This window comes from Mixophyes fleayi, chromosome 2 (assembly GCF_038048845.1).
Source record: "Mixophyes fleayi isolate aMixFle1 chromosome 2, aMixFle1.hap1, whole genome shotgun sequence".
Classification (NCBI taxonomy): domain Eukaryota; kingdom Metazoa; phylum Chordata; class Amphibia; order Anura; family Limnodynastidae; genus Mixophyes; species Mixophyes fleayi.
The window spans coordinates 85,564,772-85,590,311 of NC_134403.1; the positions used below are offsets into that span (position 1 = coordinate 85,564,772).

Here is a 25,540-nt window from a genome sequence, read left to right on the forward strand (position 1 = left end):
CATTTCCCTTGTTAGGTCAAACAATTTCTGAATTTGCTTCCTGAACTAGAAGCATAAACCCCTGACCAGCCATCCAGACTTATCAATTGTAGCACTTGTACTGAAACTCTACATGGATACTTAAGCATATAAACCCCTCCCCATATTGCTACGGGTGTGATCTTGCGGATCTCTGCAGCTCAGCACCATTACTGATTGCCCCCCCCCCCATTTTTATTTCTTCACTCATTGCCTCCCATCATGGACTTCCTGATGCAGCGCTCTTCAAAACAACCAAAAAAGGGTGTACCCTATGAAATTACTCACCACATTACTAGACAGGAAAAATCCTGCTCACAAATGGGCCCTTCATCTCCATCCAGTCCCAATGTGGATCGTGACGCTGCTCACACCTCAACACCTTCCACCGAAGAGGACATTCTTGCTGTAACTACTCTGATTACAGACTTTAAACAGTCACTGGAGTCCCAACTTAAAAAGGTTGTCTCCTCCATAAGAACTGGCATCTCCTCACTTTCCTCCCGCACTGCCAAACTGAAAACCCGACAAGAACAATTTCATAGAATCCAACTCGACACTCAGAAGGACATGGAATATTTTAATATCAAATTGGTGGAACTCCGCAATAAAAATGAGGACCTGGAAAAACGCGAGAGGCATAACAATATACGCATCCGTAAAATCTCTGAGTCTGAGTCTTGAGGCCTACCTCCAGGGACTATTTGTTACTCTCTTTCCTGACGCTGCCCAGTGTTTGGAACCCCTCCAGCCAGTTCAGCAAAACCCGGAGTCTGCTCCGAAAGTCTGGTGTTCACTGTTGCCCCTAGTGGTGGGGACAGACTTGGCTGCAGACAAACAGAGGGTCGTGAGATGTGCACTGTCTGGGGAGAACCCAGGAATAGTTACCGAGGCCGTAGAGCAGAAAGTGCAGGGGGGAGTCCGGTGAGACACCGAGTGGATGGTGTCAAGACTGATATATCACTCGTGGCCACTGGAATAAATAAGGAACAGTTGATAAAGAAGTCCCCTGATCCACAGAGACTTCTGTACCGGTGCTTGTCCGGAAAGGAACAGAACTTGCAGTGATATATAAAGATGATGAAACTGAACGTAGGCAGTAGCCAAGGGTAACTACAACCCACAGTACCGGTGAGAGTCCAGAGATTGGAGGAAAACCGTTCCTTGGCGGTTGCCAGGGGTAACTACAATTATAGGCACACGGTGATATAATATGTAACAGTCAATAGTACCTGTGACAAGGTTGAGTCCGGAGCCAAAGGAAGATTGTTGAAATCTGAGCACAGAGATAATGCAGGGACTGCGTCTCCGTACTAGGTTAGGATGAGCAGAGGAGCTGCAGCTCACGCCGGAGCCATGCCTTGGAAATTGACTCTTTGGAAACAACACTGCGAGTTAAGAGACAGCAGAAGAACAGACCAGCAGATGAGCTTATAGACCTGTGGTTCCCAAACTTTTGCAGTTCGCGGCACCCTTAGAGTCTCCAAATTTTTTCAAGGCACCCCTCCAAAATAATTATTGAGCAGTCCTGTTTTAGAAGTAGTTGGGTCAAAAAATTGTAATAAGTATTTAGGTCAGGACAGAAATACTTATTTAGTTGTATGCAAAAATGCCCCCTCTGCATCCAGACACACTGCCCCCTCTGCCCTCTGTCCCCTCCACTGCCCCTCTCACGCTGTGTCCCCCTCCACTGCCCCTCTCACGCTGTTTCCCCCTCCACTGCCCCTCTCACGCTGTGTCCCCCTCCACTGCCCCTCTCACGCTGTTTCCCCCTCCACTGCCCCTCTCACGCTGTGTCCCCCTTCACTGCCCCTCTCACGCTGTGTCCCCCCTCTGCCCTGTCACCATCCTCTGCCTCTCTGTCACCATCCTCTGCTCTCTGTCCCCATCCTCTGCCCCGCGCCAGGCATAAAAAAAAAAGAACACAGAAACTTACCAATCCGTCGGGCGCCGGGACCCAGCAGCCTCCTCTCTCCCGCAGCTTGTTACGGACGTCGATATTCAGTCACAGCTGCGGGAGCGAGGAGGCTGCTGGGTCCCGGCGCCCGACGGATTGGTAAGTTTCTGTGTTCTTTTTTTTTTTTTATGGCTGGCCCACGGCACCCCAGTGATAGCGCCGCGGCACCCCTGGGAGCCGCGGCGCACAGTTTGGGAACCGCCGTTATAGAGGATGAAGAAAATTCCTCAGATTCTCTAGTTGATTTTTGAGTAAATGTGCTTAACCTAATAATGGACCACATTGTTCAGTCAATAGATTCACGCTTTGTACAACATAAAAAGTTATATAAAGATTTATCCTGCTTGGACCCAGCAAAGTTTTAAACTATTACAAAGAAGGACCTTGAAGATGAGGCATTGGAAGGTATTAGTAAGCTGTCCCCACAAATTAGCAAAGATCAAGTAATATTGGAATTGTTTTCTTTGGTTTTGAAATTTGATGTATTAAAGCTATTGTTTAATGATGGAGAGGGTATAGATTCCAGTTGCAACAAGTGTAAAATTTGTAGCACTTGCTCATCGTGTGTACTTAAAATTCTGGCATCCAATAGATTTTATGACAAAGCATATATATATATATATATATATATATATATATAAAACATACTTGCCAACTCTCCCGGAAAGTCCTGGAGACTCCCGAAATTCGGGTCAGTCTCCGGGCAAGCTGGCATTTCTCCCGCATCTTGGATTTCGTCATTTGATTCACGCTATTTTGGAGGGCGCGGCGAGGCCAATCACGTCATTTTGGCCCCGCAACGTAAATTAGTAAGACGTAAAAAGTAAGTTTTTCGCGGGGGGGGCGGGACCAAAATGACGAAATTGGCCCCGCCCCGCAGTCACGCCCCCTCTTCCGGAAACAAGTTTCCGGGAGTTGGCAAGTATGATATATGATGACCTTTATAAAGTGATCTGCACACTATCAGTTACTCAAGTCCAATGTAAGAGGACATTTTCAAAGCTAAAGATCATAAAGACAAGACTAAAAAATTCACTGTCTGAGCCGGAGAACTTGGAATCATACATGTTAGATGACTTGGATGCAGAAGCAATTATTGACAGATTTGCACAATCATCTAATGAATTCAAACAATTGCTCTTAATATCATGGATTGCATGAAATATGCTTTTGAACTTCCCAGTTACAGAGGCGACCTAGAATCTTTTTTAGGGGGGCGATTTGTGCCCCTCCCCCTTTTTTCTTAATAGAAGCATGGGGCTTCCAGCGGCAGCTTACTATACTGATGTTCCCGGCCGCTGACAGGTAAGCAGATAATGCATCTCGGCCGTGCTGATTGTGTTAAAACACCATCAGCGCGGGCCGAACAGGATTCTCTGCCAGTCAGGAACATTAGTATAGTGAGCCGTCACTGCTGCTAGGGTAGATCCGCCACTGACTTGTTAAGGTGTAAAATGTTCAATGCAAACTATTTAAAAATATCCATTTAATTAAAAAAAATAGAAATAAATTATAACTATCTCTATTTACATTTAGTATCTGTATACTGCCAGTAATATATACAATGCATGTACACTGTAATTACTAAAAAATATACATTTCACAAAAAAGTTAATTGTACCCTTTTTCCACTTACATAATTTTTTGAAAATTGTATTTATTTCTTATAAAAATTAAATGATACCCTTATAGTTGTGGGTGGGCCCCCTTTGTTTCCTGGCAACCAACATTTTTAGACCCAGTCCACCACTGCTCACTATAGGACCGAGACGGTGAGAGAGAGGTGGAGGCCACCAGCCCCCTGCACTGACCACATTATGTGGTGCAGCAGCGAATGTATTTTCCCCTTTGCTTCTTACTTCATAAATAGTAGGCAGTGCAGACACCTGTGATCCTACCGCTCCCTCTAATGGTGGCTCCGTGTTAAAGAGTAAAAGGTGTAACATTCACTCTAGCTTGTTAGATCTCTCTTCCTTGCAATTTAAGTGTAAATTTACATGGCAGTATTTCTGTCATTTTTGTCCAATAAACAAAACAGCAATCGTCATCAGAGCCTCAAGTCTCCTAGCTCACATTACACACCGTAATAAACCACAGGTCACCACACCATGTGCCGCTACCATGTAACCCGCCTCCCTATCCACACATATGTCTGGTATAACTACAACTCCCGGCATGCTTTTGGAGGAAACCGGAAATCATATAGATTTGTGTAAGGGGGAGGGGCTTATTTTTTCCCGCGTAGTTTGTGCTGCAGTCAGTCTTGGTGGTCGCTTTATGTTACACCATGGACTTGTCACAGTACGACCCCGCCAGCCTGCCGGACCTGCTTCCTCTGTATTACAGAAGGCTCTTCCCTTTCTATCAATACTACAGATGGCTGAACTACGGGGGAGGTGAGGAGACATCAATATAACACTGCAGCAGATTCACATCCCTATCATACCTGCTTCCGTACCATTCTGTTCACTGGTATCCTAATGACATATCATATAACCTATATAATATATGTGATAACAGATATATTCATTACCATTCAGTGTGTGTGTTATTGATCTTCACATGACTACTCATTCCACATCCCATCTAACGTGCATATGTTGATCTCTCCATTACAGATCACTCTGTAACCCATCTCCTCTGTGTATACTAAATCAGTGTACTGTGTGTATGTGTATATATAGATTTTTTTTCATTGCAAATTATGTTGCATCTTATTTTAGCATACATATATACCCACTATAGATTCTACTTCCTGGCTCATGCATGTATGTGTGTATACATTAGACTATTCTGCATCTCATGAGTACACCCTGATATATCCTTGCTAGCTCTTTCTGTATTATGAATTGTGTGTACATTGATATTTATTCCATCTTGTGTCTATGCAATCGTACTCTACATTATGTTATACAGTATTGTATATGCACAAGGATATCTCCATTTACATCAACATCTCTTGTGTGCATACATAGGTATATACCGTATTTCCCCATGTACAGGACGCTCCACTGTATAAGACGCACCTATATAAATCATGTGAAAAAATTGAGGATAAACATTATCCTCAATTTTCCAGCTTATACAGTGGAGAGACTACGCTATAGTGAATTCTGACTTACCCTGTCAGATGATTCCTCTGTCTGGTAAAGTCTTCTATCTTCTCTCTGTCTGATCCTGAAAGGACATTCAGACATCGCAGAGAGGACCTTAATCGGGTTTCCAGCATCAGGATCAGACGGAGAGAAGACTTTACCGGACAGAGGAGTCATCTGACAGGGTAATTGCTACTACCCCTGTATAAGACGCACCCAGTTATTAGACCCAAAATTTTGGGGAAAAAGGTGCGTCTTATACATGGGGAAATACGGTAGCATGTATGGCTCCAAAACAAACATCATCATCATCAACATTTATTTATATAGCGCCAGCAAATTCCGTAGCGCTTTACAATTGAGAACAAACATTAATAAGACAATACTGGGTAATACATACAGACAGGTAAGAGAACCCTGCTCGCAAGCTTACAATCTATAAGATGATGTCAATAATTATCTTATCTAAATTAAAGAGAACATTAACAACAATGAGTGAAAATTCGGTTGGAAGAATACCACTACAGGCCTCTGTGTCTACGTTCAAAAATTTAACAATGATCCTGTCATTCAGCGCTCAGACCGTGTGTGAAAACTTTTAGTCTTATGCTAGACTGGTGACATCAGTTTCCTATATATCTTCACAATGCAAAATGTACATTATGTTTGAATTTAAATTTGTACCTACTGGTTTTGATCTTTACGTTTTATAGATTGCTTGCAGTCTCCATGTAAACATGGTTTATAGGTATGTAGAATTTGTCTGGCACATTGCTAAATTCAGGTTACATGTTTGAATGTGGCCTGTGTGCAAGTGATGTTGTTAAAACTTTAACAGATTACAGATCTACTGTTGCATAAACTGGTTTATACATCATGTTTAATATTGGTCACATTTAAAGAATAATTAAACTCAAAATGTTAAAGTAGAAAAGATGTAATCTGCTGTACAATATTTGTTTTTGCATTTTGAACAGATTACATGCCTCATATATTTCGAAATTGAATTGCAAGAAGAGCCGCAGGGCAAACTTTGCAGCTGGTAGGAGGGACTGCATAGATAAAATATCACCACACGCTGTAGTTAAAGCCACATTTTTGGCATCTGCAATGCCTTCATCCATCTGAGGCCAACATTGGGGAGCAGGGGCAAACGTACTATTTGCAGAGGGGGGTTTCCACATCATGCTGCCAGTGGGCGTGACCAGCATGCATGGCTATAATTTTAGAGAGTGCTTGGCTGCTCTCCAACTCTCCCTATCCCCATAATATACATGGGCAATGCTGCGTGCACTACTGTTAGGTGCATGCAGCTCTCTTTTCTAGCAGAACCTTGTGAAGCTGGGGCAGTGTCCAGCCACCTCAATTATACAGTGCCTCACGCTTGGAGGGGGGTTTCCAGGCACTAGGGAGGCCTTCCTCTGTTTGCCTATGGGGAGGGGCATTAACACCCATTTTTGCCTGTTTGAATCAGACAAGCAAGTTGACAAAGTGGACTGAGAACACATCAATTTTGGGTAGGCATGAGAATTTGAATTTTATTGAGATTTTTATTTTTCAGTGGCTTTATCCTTTAGGTTTTCTCACATAACTATGTTCAGTCATACATTTCTGAGTATAGAAGGTGAAGAATAACTAACCTGTTTACATACATGAAAGCTTTGGCAGTATCGGCTGGATGGTTGGCACTTTAATTTTTTTATGGTTTACTTGCTACTTCATTGTATAGTGACATAGCTGAAATCCTTTCTGTAATCCAGGTTCAGGGCAGACAGTAGAACATAAAATACATTATTTGTGGATGATTAGGAAATATATTTTTGTAAAATAAAACAAATACTTCTTTGTTCTTTCAGTTGTGAAAAATTACTTTCAGCATCGGGAGTTTAGTTTCACCTTGAAGGATGACATATATGTGCGATATCAGTCATTCAACAACCAGAGCGAGCTGGAGAAAGAGATTCAGAAAATGAACCCGTACAAAATAGATATAGGAGCAGTATATTCCCACAAGGTAATTGTTTTCTCACTCCTGTGATGAGCCTATATTTGCTCTTTTTGGTAACATTCCAACATCAATATCGGTCATTTGCATTTGTTTATGCAGTACCCACGCAAATTATACCTTTGTTTTTGGTTTTTTTAGTAGTCTTTTAATTTTCAGAAAATACCATTAGTCTAATTATACATCCTGTCACAACAGAAATTCTACTCAAAATAGCCCAAAAAGTTGTGGGTTTGTCTTGTTTTTCTAAATACCACCAATAAATACTTTGGGGCAGATTTACTTCGGCACCAGGTGACGCCAAGCGTCTCCGGAACAATCTGAAGAGACATATCCCGTCAGCGTTTTAGCACAAATCTGCTCCTTTTTCTTCAAGTCGCAGAGGTGTGCAGGCATATGGGCAGAGATTTCATACCATAATATGAGCATCTGAACATCGGATGATGTTCTATGGCACCTCATGCCAAATTTATTCTGCCCCTTTGTAGTTCTTGCTTTTGTAATCAGTCTACCTTTCCAAAACGGCAAAAAGCAGAATTCTGTATATAGGTTTTCATAATAAACTATACGCTTGAAAATGTTTTGTTTTTTGTTTTATTTTGTTGTTGTTTTTTACTATTTTGCTCTGGTCTAGAATAAAATGTGTAGATATATGGGTAGCTCATGTTAAGCATACAAATCTTCGACCAGTTTCATTATACTTTGCGATAGTTTTGCTGTAAAGGGGAGAAAAGAGGTACTTAGCTGGACCATTTTAAACCTAAGATTTACAAATTCATTCTGTAGGTTAAAAAGCAAAGCAGAATTACAATGGCAAAGTTTGTAAGGTTAGCAGTACCAGTATAAGATGAGGGTGATACATAAAAGATTATTACCTACAGGGCCTGTCAAATGCTACCCATGGGAAACTTTATCCTTTGAAGAGTTTCTAGCAGCATGCTTTAGACACTGAAAGAATCTGTATATTGAGTTTTCAATAGAAATATAAGCATTGTCGGTCAAGGTTGCAACAGTATTATATGTAAATCGACAGATGGGGAATATGTTTTGTCCCTTTTAGATGATCATTTGAAAGGAAGGCTAATCATCCTAGTGGACGTCCCCGGCCACTGGACAAACAGCCATAGGGTTATAGTCTTTTAAATCAAAGGATCTTTCAGGATATTACAGCTAGATGGGCCGTTCATAAATTGAATTATGTGGTGTCATGGGGTGATATGTATGAATCCTCCATGACTACAACCATAGTGTTATCTGCCCCACCCCATACATTTAAAACAGCCTTTTCAAGTTATCCAATTGTACTCAACTGTTTATTTGTATTTTGCTGTATTATTGGGAGTGTGGAAGAGGGGGGTTTATCTTCTGCTTCCTGCCTTTTATCTGCAGTTAGCGGACAATTTCATGGTTGATGCTGCCATTGATGATTCATGGTAATGGAATTATCAGTTAGGATCATCCAGGCTTTTTCATTTGGTCAGCGATTAGAAGGAAGGATGATTTTAGAAATAACAGTTTAGGTTTGAAATTTATTTTACCAACCACTTGACAAGGTAGCCCCACTTTTCTGTCCTCACCATTAGTGAGTTAGTGCCTGGGTACTGCTCCATTGTATTTATTGTATGTGTATTTCATCTGCTTTTAGTTGCCAGAAATATCTCTTGCTCAGTTTAGTGAAATATTTCAGCCTGGCATACAGTGACACGGGAAGCACGGCAGAGCCTATACCGTGATTCTTCTTCTCTCTCCTCCACCAGCCTCTGCACCAATCTGTAAAGATGAGCAGGAGACTCATTAATTGGCAGTGCCGTACTACAGGAAAAGTTCATGCTGTGTCTGATGGCAATGTCGGCATGATCGCCTTTCCATTATCTCTGACCTGTGGAGAACAGAGAATCCTAACAAGCTCTTTTGCTGATGTCCTGGGCCATTTGTAGTACTGAAGGCTGTCTGTTGGGCAACAGTGACTATTTTTTTGAGAGTGGTGTTGGAAAATGGGACATGTAAATGATCTGTTTATAATGTACATCTTATCCATAGCCTAACCTACACAACTCTGTGAAATCTGGCACATTTCAAGCACAAGAGAAAGAGCTGGTGTTTGATATAGATATGACCGACTATGACGATGTTCGGAGATGCTGCAGGTAAATTTATATTTTCTTCTTTTTTTAGCAAAATAAAATTATGGTTGTGCTGTGTCATGTCTAAAGTTTTGTTAGAATCATGTATGTAGACCCCTCCCCCCAATAACTGTCATGTGTCGCTTTAAGTAATGAAATTTTATTGAAAGCAAACTACAGTCAATATTGCCAAGTCCGGCATGGCAAAAATGCAAAGTTGGTATTTAATGTGTTGTAAAACTGGTTCCATTCTCCCTTTTTTGTCATGTTCAAGACCTGTTGTAAGATATGAATTCCTTATTCTGGACACGGAACATAAATTCAACATGTATTATTTTTTTTTGTTTGTTTTTTAGCAAAACAACTTGTAGTAATGAGATAAATAAAATACAACAATTTTATTGAGTCATCATCACGATTTATTTATATAGCTCCACTAATTCCGCAGCGCTGTACAGATAACTCATTCACATCAGTCCCTGCCCCATTGGGGCTTACAGTCTAAATTCCCTAACAAACACACAGACACACAGACAGACTAGGGTCAATTTTGTTCGCAGCCAATTAACCTACCAGTATGTTTTTTGGAGTGTGGGAGGGAACCAGAGCACCCGGAGGAAACCCACGCAAGCACGGGGAGAATATACAAACTCCTCGCAGATAAAGCCATGGTCGGGAATTGAACTCATGACCCCAGTGCTGTAAGGCAGAGGTGCTAACCACTACGCCACCGTGCTGCCCTGCAGTGGGGAACTATAGAAAATATTTAAAAGAAAACAATGGACTGATTCATATGTGGATGTTTTTTCCCCTGTTATCCATCAACTGATGTTTCTGATGCATTTCGCTCCTTCTAATCTCATCTCACTTTCAAATAAACCAGCTGGCACCACTGTTGTGTATTGCACATACTTAGTGCACTTTCTACTTTGTACGGAGATTGAGATCTTTTGACTTGCTCAGTCCCATTATATTTATTTGCACATGCTGGCTTGTTGTAGTGTGTATATATAATGCCCAAAGTCAAATTAGAATGTCTCCCAAGTATTTTGAAAGTGGTAAAAAAAACATATAATTCCAAATAGATATCTGCTGATCCTTTAGAGCAGGGATGGGCAACCTTCAACAATCCTGCTGTTGTACAATGCACTATTATATGGTTTAAAAAAAATAGCTTCTCTGATTCTTGTATATTATGATCAATAGCTGAGTAAATCTGGTGTTCCAGTTCTGCAGATATATGCAGTAAGTGCTGGACTTTGATGACCATCGCCATTCGAATCCTGGATAGAGCTCTGACTGGTAGGCAATTTGTGACCTTATTTTATTTACCATGTTATATGATGTGAAATATCTGATAAGTTATATTACAAAGGCTCTGAAATGTGTAGTCAGGGGAAGGGTTTAATTTCCTATTTACTAAATAATTTGTTTTAAAATACAGGTAGATATTTTTATGTGACTTTATACAGCCTTTTGTGTCGGCAACCCCATTATGATGCAAATTGAGGCTAGCCAGAAATATTGCATGACATGGGAACCACTGACCAGAATACTGATGCATTATAATTAAAAACACACACACATAATATATTTTTGATTATATGGAAAGAGTTTTACAACTTGGAGTAGAGCGGTTTTACAATCTACCTTACCCCATATTACCATAGCACTCCTGATATCTTTGCTATGGAGCTTTCCACCCAAACTGGCTTGTGTTGTACGACTTCAGAGATGCCTGATGAAAAATATTGGAATGGGGCTTACTGGTTAAAAAGACGTGATATGAGAGGAGCATCTTGAAATTGGATGGGTGTCGTAACCACCCAACCAAGAGCCACCTGTCCATATCGGCAAAGCATCTGAACTTCTGTTTTTCAGACACGTGCTCCTCTAGCTGTTTGTAAGTGATTTTAGGGGACAGCTGCATCATAAAAAAGCAGTGCTCACAATAGTTTTAAAATTCCTTTACTATCATATGGGTAGTGTAGGTGTCCGTTTTGTATTCTGTGTCTTTTGTTTCACTTCTCCAGATGTCTAGTAAGATAAACTCATGCACAATAAAGGAAACATGCATTTTGTATGATCAGTTTTACAAATGAACACCAATTGTTTATATATCTAGACATTTGCTGTGTATGTGCAATGTAGGACAGTTGTAGGATCGTTAGACTTCAATCGTACAACTATAATTCACATGCTTTAGTCTGATTCTCAGATAACATTATCCACCAAAAGCAATTGCATTGTCTACCAATGTGGTTATATACATGTGATTTAAAGTCTGTCCAATACACTTACACTCGTCAATTCTTTGATAATTGTATTAACAACTGTATGCTTGGATTGTAATGTGTGTCCAGCTTTAGATGGCCTTTGGACAAGATTAAAAAAACTAATAGTTTTCTTTTGAGTCATAGTGAAAAATTCCTATCAAATCAATGTTTTGTATCTAAACTGTTGAACTGCCCCATGATGATGCTGTCTTGGAAAGTAATCTGCCGTGCACAGCCAAACAGCCTACCATTACGTGATAACTATCTTTTTAACCTGCTATTTCATTTTACCTGTGGCAATGGTAGCTCTCTTCGACCGTGTGAGGAAAAATATGATTTTTATTCCATTAAAGTCCTTTCTCATGTACACATGCCTATGTGTATAAACCCTGCCTCCAGGAGATTGGGCACTAAGGAAGAATGACACACTGATCCTCCTGCTGGCCTTGGTATTAGAAAGATCGTTTATGTCAAAGGCTACCTGAAAAAAGTAATTAATTGGATAAAGAGGTAAATATAACTAATACAAGATTCTCTAGAAGCCTGCAGCACCGTGTGCCAAAAGCTGGTGTTTGCTGATGCCACCGAAAGAATCTCATAAAACTTCCTGAAGGTGTATGTGGAGCACCATGTTACCATGATGCACAGTTTTGCAGAGGCTTGGATATGGAAAGCCCAGGATGTGCTTATTGCCTGGGCTGGGTGGGCCTTTATTGAGAAGAGAATATTCCTTATACAATAAGCTGATGTCTCCAGATATAGCTTAGGAGCTGCTCTGCCTCTATGGCAAGCCTGGCCAACCTGTGGCTCTCCAGGTGCTTTGAAACTACACATCCCAGCATGCTTTGCCAGTAGATAGCCAGCCAGGCATGCTGGGATTTGTAGTTTCACAACAGCTGGAGAGCCACAGGTTGGCCAGACCTGCTCTATGGGGTCAAGAAGAAAGTACAAAAAGTTGAAACTTATGAGGGAGTCTGGACCTAAGTTTCATAAAGTATGCAGCACATTCAAGGATTAAAAGTCCGCTTATTGGGGGTGAGAGGGAGAGAATCAAAAGAAAGCAAGCACAACATCCTAATTTAAGTGGGAGTAAGAAGACAATACCTTCATCGTAATGGAAGTGAGCTGGAAAGACATCTGAATGAAAAAGCCAATGGTCGGCATCTAACTGTTCACAACTTAAATAAGAGAGAACGGGTTACACTTCTAGAATGTGGAAGGCCGTGTTGCCTTGGGTGTAAACTGCCAGTCAGCCAGAATACTAGCTGCCTCAACCATCACCTTTCTGCTCCTTTTCAGGTTCCCTTGGTGGTTGATGTTTGACAGGGTGGAATTGTTGTCCCTCTTAACCCACACCATATAACCCTTCAAGTCGATGATGGAGGACATAGGATAGCAGCCTTTCATCCAGGATGCTTATCTTTAGGAACGTATAGACCAGCAATCAAGGATGCTAAATGGTTAAGGAGTCTAGAACTACACCACAGCCTAGAAGTCTTGTGTCTGTAAATAGCAGACACCGCTCTGGCTGTTAAACTACTTGTAAGAGGAGCAAAATGCAATAGAATCATGGGTTTGGTTATCCTTTGTCTCATTTTGGGAAAGAAAGGTGCTTCTGGACCAGATGGAGGTGGTAGTAGTAGTTCCTCCTTTGCATTGGTATAAGCTTTACGTAGGGGAGGAACGTTGTCTCTTATGGGACAACTAAAAGCGGGAGCAATAGAACAAGGGTCCAAGGGAGCTCTGCCAACAGGTGATCGAACACTCTGGTGAGCAGTGCAGACAGCTTTGAAAGGCTGTCCAGATATTTTGCCAGGTCTGTTGTCAAGGTTGGTTCAGCCTTACTGGGGCCAGTTGAAGGAATCAGAGCTGGCAGCAGGCCACACAGAATGGGGATTTAGTACGTTTGGCAGAGCAGCTTGTTATGCCCGTAGGGAAGCTTAGTCTTGTGATGCTAAATAAGGAGGATGTCACAGATGCTTTGTATCATGCAGTCAGATCTCTGATCTCTCTCAGGCCAGACTGGAGCAAAGTAATTGTGTGAGGTTATGGTTTTTGTGTGTGCACTGCAGCATTCTGGTGTTAACTCATATATATATATAAATTTCTGCATCAAACACAAATCCAGAGTTGTGCTGGGGAGAGACACCTGTCCTATTAGGGGTGGCAGATCCTACACCTATCCCTTGGCAGTTGTTTAGCCTAACGCACAGCAGAAGTTTGTGGTTGCGGCTTGCGTGGGGAGTCATAGTGGTAGGAGCACATGATAATGGGGCCAAGTTAGTCATCTAGCCTTAAAGCTTGAGAAGCACAGGGTCCCTTCCTCGTCAAAGCAGCGTTAAGGTGGTGGAAGTGATGCTTAATGTCCCCTCCGCTACCTGCCAAGGGAGAGACAAATGTTGGCCTTGCACACTGCCAAGAGACATGGTGAGGGGAACGACTGGGGATCATCTTTCTGCATTAGCTTCTCTTTTACTTGCTCCTGTGTACTCTGTCTGAGGTGAACCGTGGAGCAGATCTGGCATACACTCACATCTCCAGGGATGTGTGCAAATGTTTCAGCTGTTCCATCACCTGCCAGGTGGAATACACTTGCCTATTCATTGCTGGGGGGGGCACACTTCCAGGACTTTACTCATCAGGGGTGATTCTCTTAATAGGAGGTAACCCCATGGTATTGTGCACAACCCATTGTGCAGTCTGAAAGTACAGTAGGGACAAGTTGCATATGTCAGTGGAAGAGAAGGTAATATGCACAGGGTAATAAAAAAGAAATACAAATTACATGGCCTGTGCTGGGCTTGTGTACATATCCTAAGGACAAACTGGATTCCTGGCATTTTTACCTGGGAGTTTGACCTGTCCTTGTGCCCTTTGTGTCCATCCTCCAGGAGGCTGGAGGATATACCCATTGTTTACCATTGTAACACATGATAATTATTTTTCTGTTCACAAAAATCCATAACAGTATTATCATTAATTGCAAACATGAATAGTTATAAGAATGTAATTGCTGGTCATGTAAATCCATGGACAAATTCTGAAATAAATGTAGTTTCATTGCATTTAATCATATATTTGTAACTGTTTCAGAATATCTACATTTTCTATACCTCCTAAGTGTGTAAATTTTATTTTATGATTAGTTCGATTGGTATGGTTCTATATTTAGGTTATGTGCAAAATGTTACAGAAATAAATGCAATTTATTTATTTTTTAAGACTTATGTTGATTTATTAACAAGAAAAATTACAATACATTAACAGAATCTAATGTTTAGTCTCTCTGTAAGTTATTGCATCCTGCCTCTTTCAACTTCGTAACTGTTCTGTAACTTCCATATTCATTATACGACGGAAACCTAGTAATGGAAAATGATTGAGAATTATACATGAACAATAACTTGAGCCAACTGTAAATATCCTTGCTTTAGAATATATTTTTTTAGCTATACTTACTGCCATAAAGTAACAATTTACATTTTGTCATCATTTTTATCTTTATAGAGGACTTTGGTTTTCGGTATCGGTTTTGGGTTTACTCAGGCAGGAGAGGAGTCCACTGCTGGGTGTGTGATGAGTCTGCTAGAAAACTCTCTCAAGCTGAAAGATCAGCTGTGGCTGAATATTTAAGTCTAGTGAAGGTACGGTATATAATGTTTTTTTTGTTGAGTAAAAATCATTAGAATGTTTGTACTGGGAACTGTGGGATGTGATGTTTGAGTAGAGGGGCTTTCCATGTACACAAAATTACATTTAGAAAAGTCTTTATGAAGATGAATTAATCGCAGTCTTGCGTACACTTCCATCTCCTGACTGTGGCTTGCAGCCTTTTGGACCAACAATGATGCCTGTAACGGATTGGTTTGGTTTGATATTTACACATTGTAACATGAAATACCAGTGACATCAGCATATACCATCCCTAGGGATTTCTTTCAGGTTTGTAGGCAATAGCTAAATCCAATTTGCATTAGTTCTATTATTAAAGTGGCAAAAAATTAGGTGTGTTTGTTTGGTGGGTTTTTTTTTTTACTCTTGGTATTTTTATTGAATTTTTTCTTTTGACATAAATCACTGTGAAAATTTATATAAAGACTTTTGGAATCTACCATTTTACCTTGCTTATTTTTATTCAGGATGTTAATAATTTATGAGTCTGGACTACCCTGGCAACCACCGCCACATGAGGTGCTTTCCAAAGCAGAGAGGCTTTGGAAAGCACCTCTGAGCTCTCTGCCCTGACACACTTTTTATTCCTTATCCCATTCGCCACCACTTGATATACTGTGGGCCTGTGTTTGTGTATCTGGCAGTATTTTTTGGTTTGCCAACAGAGAGCTGTACAAAATAGACATTTTGTTGGGTGGGTGTGGTAGCTAAGGACAATAACAGATGCCTTCTTAAAAGGTACTTTAAAACTAGCTATTTAAAGAGCGAGCATTCTATATGGGTGCTACTTTAATAAAAATAGTGGGGAAATATTGAAAGTGCCCAATCTGGAGTTCCTGATTGACTCCCTTTAAAGTTTTCTTCTGGAGAGGAAAAACTTAAGAAAAAAGATAAACCATGTCCCTATAACGGACTCAAGAGAACTAGATTTACGTTCCAAAAAGTAACAATGGGTTCAAATTACTGAAACATGTCGAGTGGGTGTTTTTGTTTTTTGTTTCCCCCCACCTGTCTTCTCTGAGTAGTTAAACATGATAGAAATATGTAATCTATTTATCTCAAAAAGTAGTTCTTCGTGAAATTGCAGGGCACAGCCATGAAAATGGGCCTGGTCATAGAAATGTAATCCATCTCAGAGCATGAAGCGGTTAACCAGAAGACTGGAAAGTTCACTTAAGCCCCTGTTTCTGATTTATTTATTTTTTTTGTTTTTATCTCCATTATGAATATTTTGCAAACCCTCAACTTTATTTTATAAAGAAGCTTAGTCCTTGAAGTAGCTGAAAGGATACTTTTAATGTTATAAATTAGGATTATTTTAGGACAATTATGCAATGAAAAGGTAAAGCTCCAATGGGGCAGTAACTGGTGTGAATGATTACATATTCTGTGTACAGGGCTTTGTAATATGATTGGTGCTATTTAAATAAATGATAAATAAATTAGGGAATGCACCCTGTTAATCATATTTTGCTTGTTTAACTGATGATTGCTTGTTTTGCTCCCCTTTAGGGAGGTGAGGAAACCATAAAGAAAGTACAACTCTCCGATACCATTCATCCATTTATAAAGTATGTCTACTCAATCACCTGGTTTGCTTCTGCCAGCATTAAATCCAGCATCAAAACCATCTTACTGACATACATTTGCTTTGTTGTCACATAACATATGCATTCTTTATAAAAATCAGTGGACACCAGTTCCTTGCCTCTCTCTTCTTATTGCCATTTATTTATTTGTGGGGGGAGGTCCATGTTTCTAGCTAGTATACTTTTTCATGTTACTTTCTATGATATGTAGAACTGGTACCACTGAGCCTTTAGGGCCACGGTCACTAGTAGGGGTGGATGTATAAAAGTGGCCTCCTTCTGCAGTAATGTGTCATTTGGGTCTGCAATGGCTTTTAAATTCCAGCTCCTGAATGGTAAGCAAAATTATATAGCACAGCACTATGCTATATCTGTAGCATTTAGCATTCAGCAGGTGGAGCTCAGGGTAGCAATACAATCTGGAGAAAGATTTCTCTATAATATTCTCATTGATATCTTCTAGGCCCCATTTCCGTCCTGAATGGCAAGTGCAACTGATATAACGAAGCAGCAATAAAACACTGTTTCAGTGTTAATTGATTACCATTTCAGCAATAGAAATGATCTGGGCTCCAGTTGGTGAGGAGATGAGAAAGGTCATTAGTACGGTTGTAAGCACTGTAGACTGTATCATTTCACTTACTATACTGTACTAGATCCAAATAACAGGTTACAGTGCTTTTAAAGCAGGGGTGTTATAAGGAGGGTGACCTGAAAAGGACTTAATACATTTCAATGCATATTAAATAAAATATAGTGGTATAAAGAGGGAGAATGTTATTAGTTCTTACTACTTTTCATAATTCTCTACATATTTTTTTTTTTTTCCTTTATTTGGGTATTTGCTCTATGTTCGTTCTAGAGGTTTTATGTAGCTACACATTCAAATCTACAAATTAACTTTATTAGTCATGATTGTCATTTGCCATTTTGTATTGCTAATGTCTGGTTAATACATGAGTTGCTGCAATCTTGACAGTGGGATGTAGAATGAGTGAGGACACACAGTGGGTAGTTGTGACTTGCAGACTTTATGAGAAGTTTTCTCGCTGTGATGGGAGTGATTGGGAATGATGTAGCGAAAGCCGAGCACAATCACAAATGCAAATAATAACACTGGTTCCTTCTCTTACAGAAAATCCATTGCTGTGGTAGAGAAATACTTTGAGCAATATGCCTTGGTGGATCAGGATATTCTGGAGAATAAGCAGTGCTGGGAGAAAGTGCTGGCGCTTGTTCCTGGAGATATCCTTTTACATGACTATCACTCACTTATTAGTGGTACCTTGTTTCTATAGACTGTTGTCTGTTTGTCAATAAGTGTGCCAGTTTTATTCATTTTGAGATTAGGAATAGTTTTATGCCTTGACAACCTTAATCACCAGTTCGAGAGAATCTGCAGCGAGATTTCAAGAAAACACGTTCCTCTGTTGAGCGCTGGGAGAAGTTAAAGAAATGCTTACTCGACCCGGTATGTAAGCATTAGTAATCCTCAAAGGACATTGTCCCAACCCTTCAAATTAGATTGCCTGAATGTAGTGTCCGCTCTTTCTAATGCCAATTTTCATGTAATTGTGGCTAACTGTACTCGCTTCTTGATTATCTTGGCCATATATCCTCGGTTCAGTCTTCCAGCTTTTTTTCCTCAAGAATGGTGTGCGTTAGTTACTGCACATTGCAATTAACCTTTAGTATTAATAGGATTGTATTTTTGTCTGATTAGTTAAATTTAACTTCAAACTTTTGAGACCATTTCTCTGTAACTTAACCTTGTTTCATCTATTTGTATGCATTTAATAGGATTTAAAGAAAGGCCATTTCGCAGCCAAGGAAATTATGTTACAGTACTGCTATCCCCGCTTAGATGTGAATGTCAGCAAAGGAGTCAATCACTTGCTAAAAAGCCCCTTCAGCGTACACCCTAAAACAGGTAAAAGTGCACAATACAACATGTGCATATCTCACAGTATTTTCATTCTTAAAATCAATAATCTGCCATGTCAATTTTTTCTTGTTTATATTTCAATGTTGAAATTCAATGTTCAAATGCATGAAGGCACAAACATTTGGGCAACGTAAGAAAGACATTTTTAACCATCTTCTTCCAGGTCGAATTTCTGTTCCAATAGATCTGAAAAAATTGGACCATTTTGATCCATTTGCAGTACCAACAATAAGGTAGGCATCAAATAATACACTTCTACATGAAACTGAAAAAAAAACAAATCTATGTAATGTCTGAGCAGTATGTAATAAAACAAATATTCTCCATCTTGGAAGCTTAGTTGGTGCCTATTCTTAGTGTCTGTATAAGAGTGTAGCCTGCGGTTTTTAAGCCATGCTCAGAATTTGCGGAAAATGAGGCCCAAGTTTAAACTTGTCACAGTCACCTTAGAAACTGCAACGATCCTCTGTTACACAACCGCTTTGAACCAAAACCACTTTCTCACTCCCCAATTATTTACATGTTTAGTGTGTTTTAGTAGTTCGTGTTTCTTGTTTTTGTCATACGTCAAATTGGATTTTAGATTCATTGTCTTAATGTGTATAGCCTTTTTTATTATTATTATTATTATTATTATTATTATTATTATTATTATTATTATTATTATTTTAAAAATGGGGGGGGCGGGAATGTGGATATGTCCAAAAATATAAATTATGGAATCTAATACATAAGAGAAAAACATATTATCCTGGTTGAGCAATCAAGGTAACAGTACCAACAAATATAAACCAGTTATGGATCAGGGATCACATGTGTATTTATTTTTTTAATTGCATGCAGAACAGTCTGCAGTAGCAAGTCTGTCATATTTCAGTGTTTAGCAATAAAGTTTTCGAATACAGTTATAAAATAGTCCTTCTATTTAAGGACATCTTGTCAGTTTCACATTATTAAATTGTTAATGTGTAGCAAACTTTTCTTTCTTAGAGATAAGAAACAAATGTTCCCATACACTCCCTAATTCTGATCTGGACAGCTGGTCTATGTTGTACTCTGTTTCTTTCCTTTCCCTGAGAAACAAGGTCAATGTCTGTAGGACATTGCAGAGTATTGCTATATTCCTAACTCTTTCAGGCGTTTTCATTGAACGTTATTGATTGTGTGTTAAACTTATATCTTTAAAATATTTGTATCCTTGTTCCCTCTAGCATGATTTGTAGCGAGTTAGATAATGTGAGCACCAAAGAAGAGGATCTTGGTAGCCCCAATGATGGAGAACCTGACATTAAACGGAGAATGAGAGGTAATTTCTATTTATTGAAATTATTATTAAACCCAAATTGGCTCCAATGATAAACTTGCTCCCATTTTCATTCTTGTTCTAATGTTATTGTAATTGCTTGAATAGATATTTTTTTTTTGTTCCTGATGCAGAACAATTTAATACAGAGGGATGGCATGAGAATGGCTGTCCACTCTCTGCAAGTTGGCTCCCAGCTGCCACAAATCACTAATACCCCCCCCATATTTAAAAAGCAAACAAAATAAAAATGAAGTGCTAGCATATTGTTAAAAAAAAAACTAAACAAAAACACAAACATTTTTATTTTTTATAGGCAATAGAAAAATGTATACAATACAACAGAAATAATAATAAAAAAAACATACACCTCAATAATTTGATTAGGGGTAAAGAAGGAATGAGAAAGGTAGGAGGTAAGGGATAGGAAATCGCAATTATGAACAGAAAATGAAAATGGTAAAACAAAGAAAACCAACACTAAAAAACAAAACAAAAAAAAAACCTGTGGGTAGACCTCTCTTCTAATGAGAACGAAAATGAACATTAATTGGAAAAAGCCGGGTGTGGTGGGGTGATAGTCACTGAAACTCACAAGACATGTTAGCACATTTTCATGCAGAACCTTGGGAGAATGTTGGCTAATTATGTCCAAGCGCCTTTTATGTGCTGCTTGTATCCCTTGCTGATGGTGAGGCTGACTGAGTTGGGATTCATAAAAGTTTTTCAAACATGAAAATTCTACTATTAAAATGTGTGCTGTCTAAGAAGCCTTTTTCCACTATATTTCCTTGTTGCTCTCGTCTTTTCTTTCTTCTGTTCATGAAATGGGAAAACTTTGGATTCTATGAAAACACATCAAACACAAGCTTCAAGATTGAAATGCTAAATGCAGAGGAGCATATATAGTGCAGCAGGTTAAGAAGTCTTAAAATGCTATTTTTTGACTTTTATACATTTGCACAGTGTATATTTCTGTTTTAGATTATAGAAGAACCAGCTTGGCTCCTTATGTGAAGGTATTTGAACAGTTTCTTGATAAACTAGACCAGTCGCGAAAAGGAGAACTGCTATTGAAAAGTGGTGAGTGGAAATAGGGTGATTTTAATTTAAAGGTAGAAGTAGTAACTTCAGTTGTACTATGTATGCATACACAGTACAAGTTATTTGTATTCATTGTAATGTCTGAATTAGTTATGTTTTTTTGTTTTGTTTTTCCAAGAAGTCTTGATAGTTTATCTGTAAAAGTTACTTAAAATTAACACAATTTTAAAAAAAATAAAATAATTTCTTGTGTTTAGTTTGGCAAAATAAATAAAATGAGAAATACTTACCTCTGCTTCCTGATCCTCCGTTCTGGCATATCCCCCAATGGCTTTAAACATCCAAGCATTCCGTTCCCACAATGGAAAGCTCTGGGGTGGTGACTTGACAACACGGTTAGGAATTTGATGAACACCCTCCACAAGCAGTAGATCTCTTACACAAATTGTTAACTCTGCTCCCTCAGTGGTTATAAGTACATTTTTCTTTTATCTTGTCTAACTAAATAGTAGTTTTGGGTGAAGTTGTACTTTCATTTGAATACTGCAAAATTTATAATAACTTAAAATTGTTTTTTCTACTCTAGATCTAAAGAAAGAGTTTTAAAGTTCATTGAAGGTATCCATTGCTTGTCACACCATCATTGCCATTGACCTAGGAATACTGCCTGGCGTAAATTTTGTCTGCTCAAAGGATTTGCATATCTTTTAAAAGACAATGCTCTAGTTTACTCAAACTCTTTGAGGGTTCAAAGGCTGTTCACTATAAGATCTCAAGATCTTGAATTTATAGGACCTTGAGATCATTTTCAGAAGGAGTCTTATTTGACCAGTTTTTCTTGAAATGTGTAAAATAAAAAATTAAACCTTTTGTGTCGTTATAGAAACAAATACATTGTATTCTAATTTAGTAATATTTCTGTGTCGACATGTGTAAAGTCTGCAAATTCATATAGAGTAAGTAATCTTTTCAGAAGAACAGAAGATTCACTTCACTGTGTCAGACTTTGCTACAAATCAGTATAATTCTGTCAATCGGTTATTATGACCACAAGAAAAGGAAAAAATTGCCATTAAAGAAAAAAGCTTCTGTAGTGCACTACCCTGTAAGTCAAGGCTATGTATTGCAATGGGAGTTTAAACATCAGTGCCCTTTTGCTGGGTATGTTCAAGGGTCTGCCCTGGAATTCTGCTCTCTTCCCAATTTTATCATGGATCCCACCAGTGCCTGGGAGGGAGGGGGTTACACAGATCAGAAAATGGGATAGATAAGGTTTTGGATGTTATCTGTTTATATTTCAATAAAAGTAAAGGTCAAAGTGAAATTACCCATTGCTTTCATCCATCTGGGGGACACTGCTAACCATGGGGTTGAGTAGGGTAGGGAGGAGTCTGGCACCTAAACAGTTAACTTTTCTAGCTGCTGACAGACCATCCCCCCCGCCAACTCCCAACAGAACTCAGTTTGAAGTAGGTGCCCAAGGAGTATGGGCTGAAGTTGAAGAGCTGTACAGTGAACTGGGTTCACTGTAATTAGGCTTTTTTCTTTTCTTTATAGAGGTGTTTTTTTTTTCTGTTGACTGGCTCTGTAATACAGAGCAGACTCGTGAACAGAGAAGCAGCTGTCAGCAGGGGAGCCGCGGCTCCCACTGACAGTTTTTCACATGGAGCAGTGAGACTTCTCACAGTGTGATAAGCGGTCTACAACAGACCGCTCTCACACTGCTAGCAGGGTCAGGCGCTGCCACAGGCAAAGAGCGCCGGTACTCCTGCCGTTCCCCGGGGCCATGACAAGGAGTGGAGTGTACCAAGTCCCCTCCTCAGTGAAAAGAGGAGGGGAAACTTGGGGTAATGGCTGTGCTTTTCAGGGGACAGAGTAGCAGATATCACACGATTCCACTTGCTGTAGAAGTGGAAATCGCTGATATTCTGGGCAAGAAATGCGGAGGGGAGCTGTGTAAGAAAGCCACCCCTCCCCTTGCTGAGAGAGCACGTGGAGATTCCCTCTGGCGCCAAAATACAAAGCGAAAAGGACACGGCAGCCATTCGGAGGAAGTGCAGCTGCTGACATCTCCCTGCTAAGTATCATTTATTCTCTCTATATGCTGGATAGAGAAGTATAAGTATTGTGGGCACATATACTAAGTAGAGCTTAATGTTAAAAAGATTATAGCTCTCCCTTCTGAAAATTATCTTGTGTGTTTGTGCTTATTCTGTCTGTACGTGACTTTAATTTTGCTTCTCTTGTGAGGGCTGATAAAAGTAAAGCAACATGTGCCAAATATATGGTCTGTTCCAAATGTAATGCTAAATTAGCTTGTGAGCATTGGGAACCCGGGTGCTCTGTGCTGATTGCAGTCATTCTGGAAAATCTGCTGCAGCAGACAGCCTTCCCTTGGCTAATTATATCTTATACTCTATATAGTGGATACGACTGATAGAGAAGTATAGATTCTGACCACATTTTGAGAGAAGAGCATAATATTTATAAGAGATTATTGCTCTCTCATGAACAGAAATACTATCTTTTGACTGGTTCATAGATGAATTGGTGTTTTCTGTGTAAATACCTTCTGTTTATGTACCTGTATTTTGCTGTGTGGTAGTTTATTTTCTACTAAAAATGTGAGAAAAGTAAAGCAACATGTGCCAAGTGGTTTTCCCTGTTCCAAAGGTAATGCTAAATTAGCTGGTGAGCATTGGGAATCAGGGATGCTCTGTGCTGATTGCAGCCAATCTGCAAGGTCTGCAGCTGCTTGCAGCCTTCCCTTGGCTAAGTATATTTTTTACTCTCTATAGGAGATAGGGAGGTATAAGATTCTGAGCACATTTTGGGGGGGAATAGCATAATATTTATAAGAAATTATTGCTCTCTCATTGACAGAAATAGTATCTTTTTGACTTGTTCATAGATGAATTAGTGTTTTCTGTGTAAATACCTTCTGTATATGTACCTGTATTTTGCTCTGTGGTAGTTTATTTTCTACTAAAATTGAGAGAAGTAAAGCAAAATGTGCCACGTATTTTCCCTGTTCCAAATGTAATGCTAAATAGCGGGTGAACATTAGGACACAGGGGCGCTCTGTACTGATTGCGCTGCGGCGTCAGTTGTGGCGCAACGTGAAGACAGCTCCATTCAGGTTGCAATCCTCCTGAGTGGGTACTGTTTTGGGACACGGGGTTGGTACCCTGGTCAAACTATTATCTAACCCATTGGAGGTTCCAGTGGTGGTTGAGGTGTGACCTTCTGCCTCTGAAAACGGTAGCCTTGTTAGTTCAGGCATGTCTACAAAGAGAACAAGTCCTTTACCCTCGGTAGTAGGACAATCTTTCTCTAGCGCATCGGGTATCTTCCCCTGTGGGAAGCCTGGAGGGTCTGCAGTGATAGTAGGCCAGGAATTCAGAAATGACAGGTTTATATTGGTTAAACTAGTGACTGAAGAACCCGAAACATTTACCTAAAAATAAGAGACATAGATCAGCAAATTTGCTGTTCTATGGGCTGACTCAGAGGGTTCCTCTGAGCAAGAAGGTGAATTGTTAGAGGACTGAGATTCCTCATTAGTAGGATCATAGGAGGGTTCTAGGTAGTACATCAGACCTTGGGATTTGTGAACTAGGTCTGGACTGGTCTCTTTTTTTTTTTTTTTTTTTTTTTTTTTTTTTTTTACGAGGTTGCAAGAGAGTCTATTCATTTTCCCTCACTCGGCAGAGTTGAGAGAGATTGCAGCGGCTTCTTGGAAACATCCAGACAGGGTTTGCTATGTAAAAAAAATAATTTTTTTTTTAGACCACCATTTTCATTGACCTGGGTTGCCAGGTAGATGGAAGCATGGGCTGGCCACTTGGCATCTGCTTTGTAGGATACGGAGCTGTTTTCCTTGGCTATGCATCTGAAGGAAGACACGGGTTAGGTGTATGAAGCAGACCAGAATTCAGCATCCATTTTTCTTCTATTTCGGCTACAATTGTAGCGACAAGAAGAACATTATGGTTAAGATATGGAATGTGTATGTGGAATCTGAGAGATTATTATCCCTTCCTTACGCTAGTGGAGTTAATACTTCAAGATCTAGGATTCTGAGGTTTGGTTCCTTCAGACAGCCCTTTTGGGGGGCATGTCTGGCAAAGGTCAGCCGGTTAGATCAGGATCTTCTGGAGGTAGGAGACAATCTTTGGGGAAGATCAGCCTCATCCTCCTCTTCTGGGCGTTCCTCCTCCCAGCTTCCGGATACACCGGCAGCATGATGCTCTCCCTCCTCTGTTGGAGGTAGGGGTGGGTGGTGATACGCCTGCTGCTGTCCAGAGATCAGTGGACAGTCATCAGGGGTCACAAGAGGTTCCATGATGGATGTGGTGGGGCCAGCGTCTCACAGGTTTTTTTTCGGTAACCAGTTTTGCCCCGTCTCCCACTCAAAAGACAGGCAATGCTCCACTGTGGATATACTCTACTTTTCACAGAGAATTATTGTAAAGGTTCCCAAAGATCAGAAGAAGCTGGGGTTTTACTCCAA

The 25,540-nt window shown here is 39.9% G+C and overlaps 1 protein-coding gene across 1 annotated transcript; it reads left to right on the forward strand.

Moving 5' to 3' along the window:
- The first annotated feature begins 4,198 nt into the window (after positions 1 to 4,198).
- Positions 4,199 to 21,896, forward strand: PRIM1 (DNA primase subunit 1). The gene is made up of 13 exons (XM_075199453.1): positions 4,199 to 4,371; positions 6,927 to 7,084; positions 9,116 to 9,222; positions 10,427 to 10,500; positions 14,982 to 15,118; positions 16,659 to 16,717; positions 17,871 to 17,980; positions 18,118 to 18,206; positions 18,536 to 18,665; positions 18,844 to 18,913; positions 19,892 to 19,986; positions 20,968 to 21,066; positions 21,614 to 21,896. The coding sequence occupies exons 1-13, from the start codon at positions 4,263 to 4,265 to the stop codon at positions 21,631 to 21,633; spliced, it is 1,257 nt and encodes a 418-aa protein (XP_075055554.1). The 5' UTR covers positions 4,199 to 4,262; the 3' UTR covers positions 21,634 to 21,896.
- Positions 21,897 to 25,540: the final 3,644 nt, after the last annotated feature.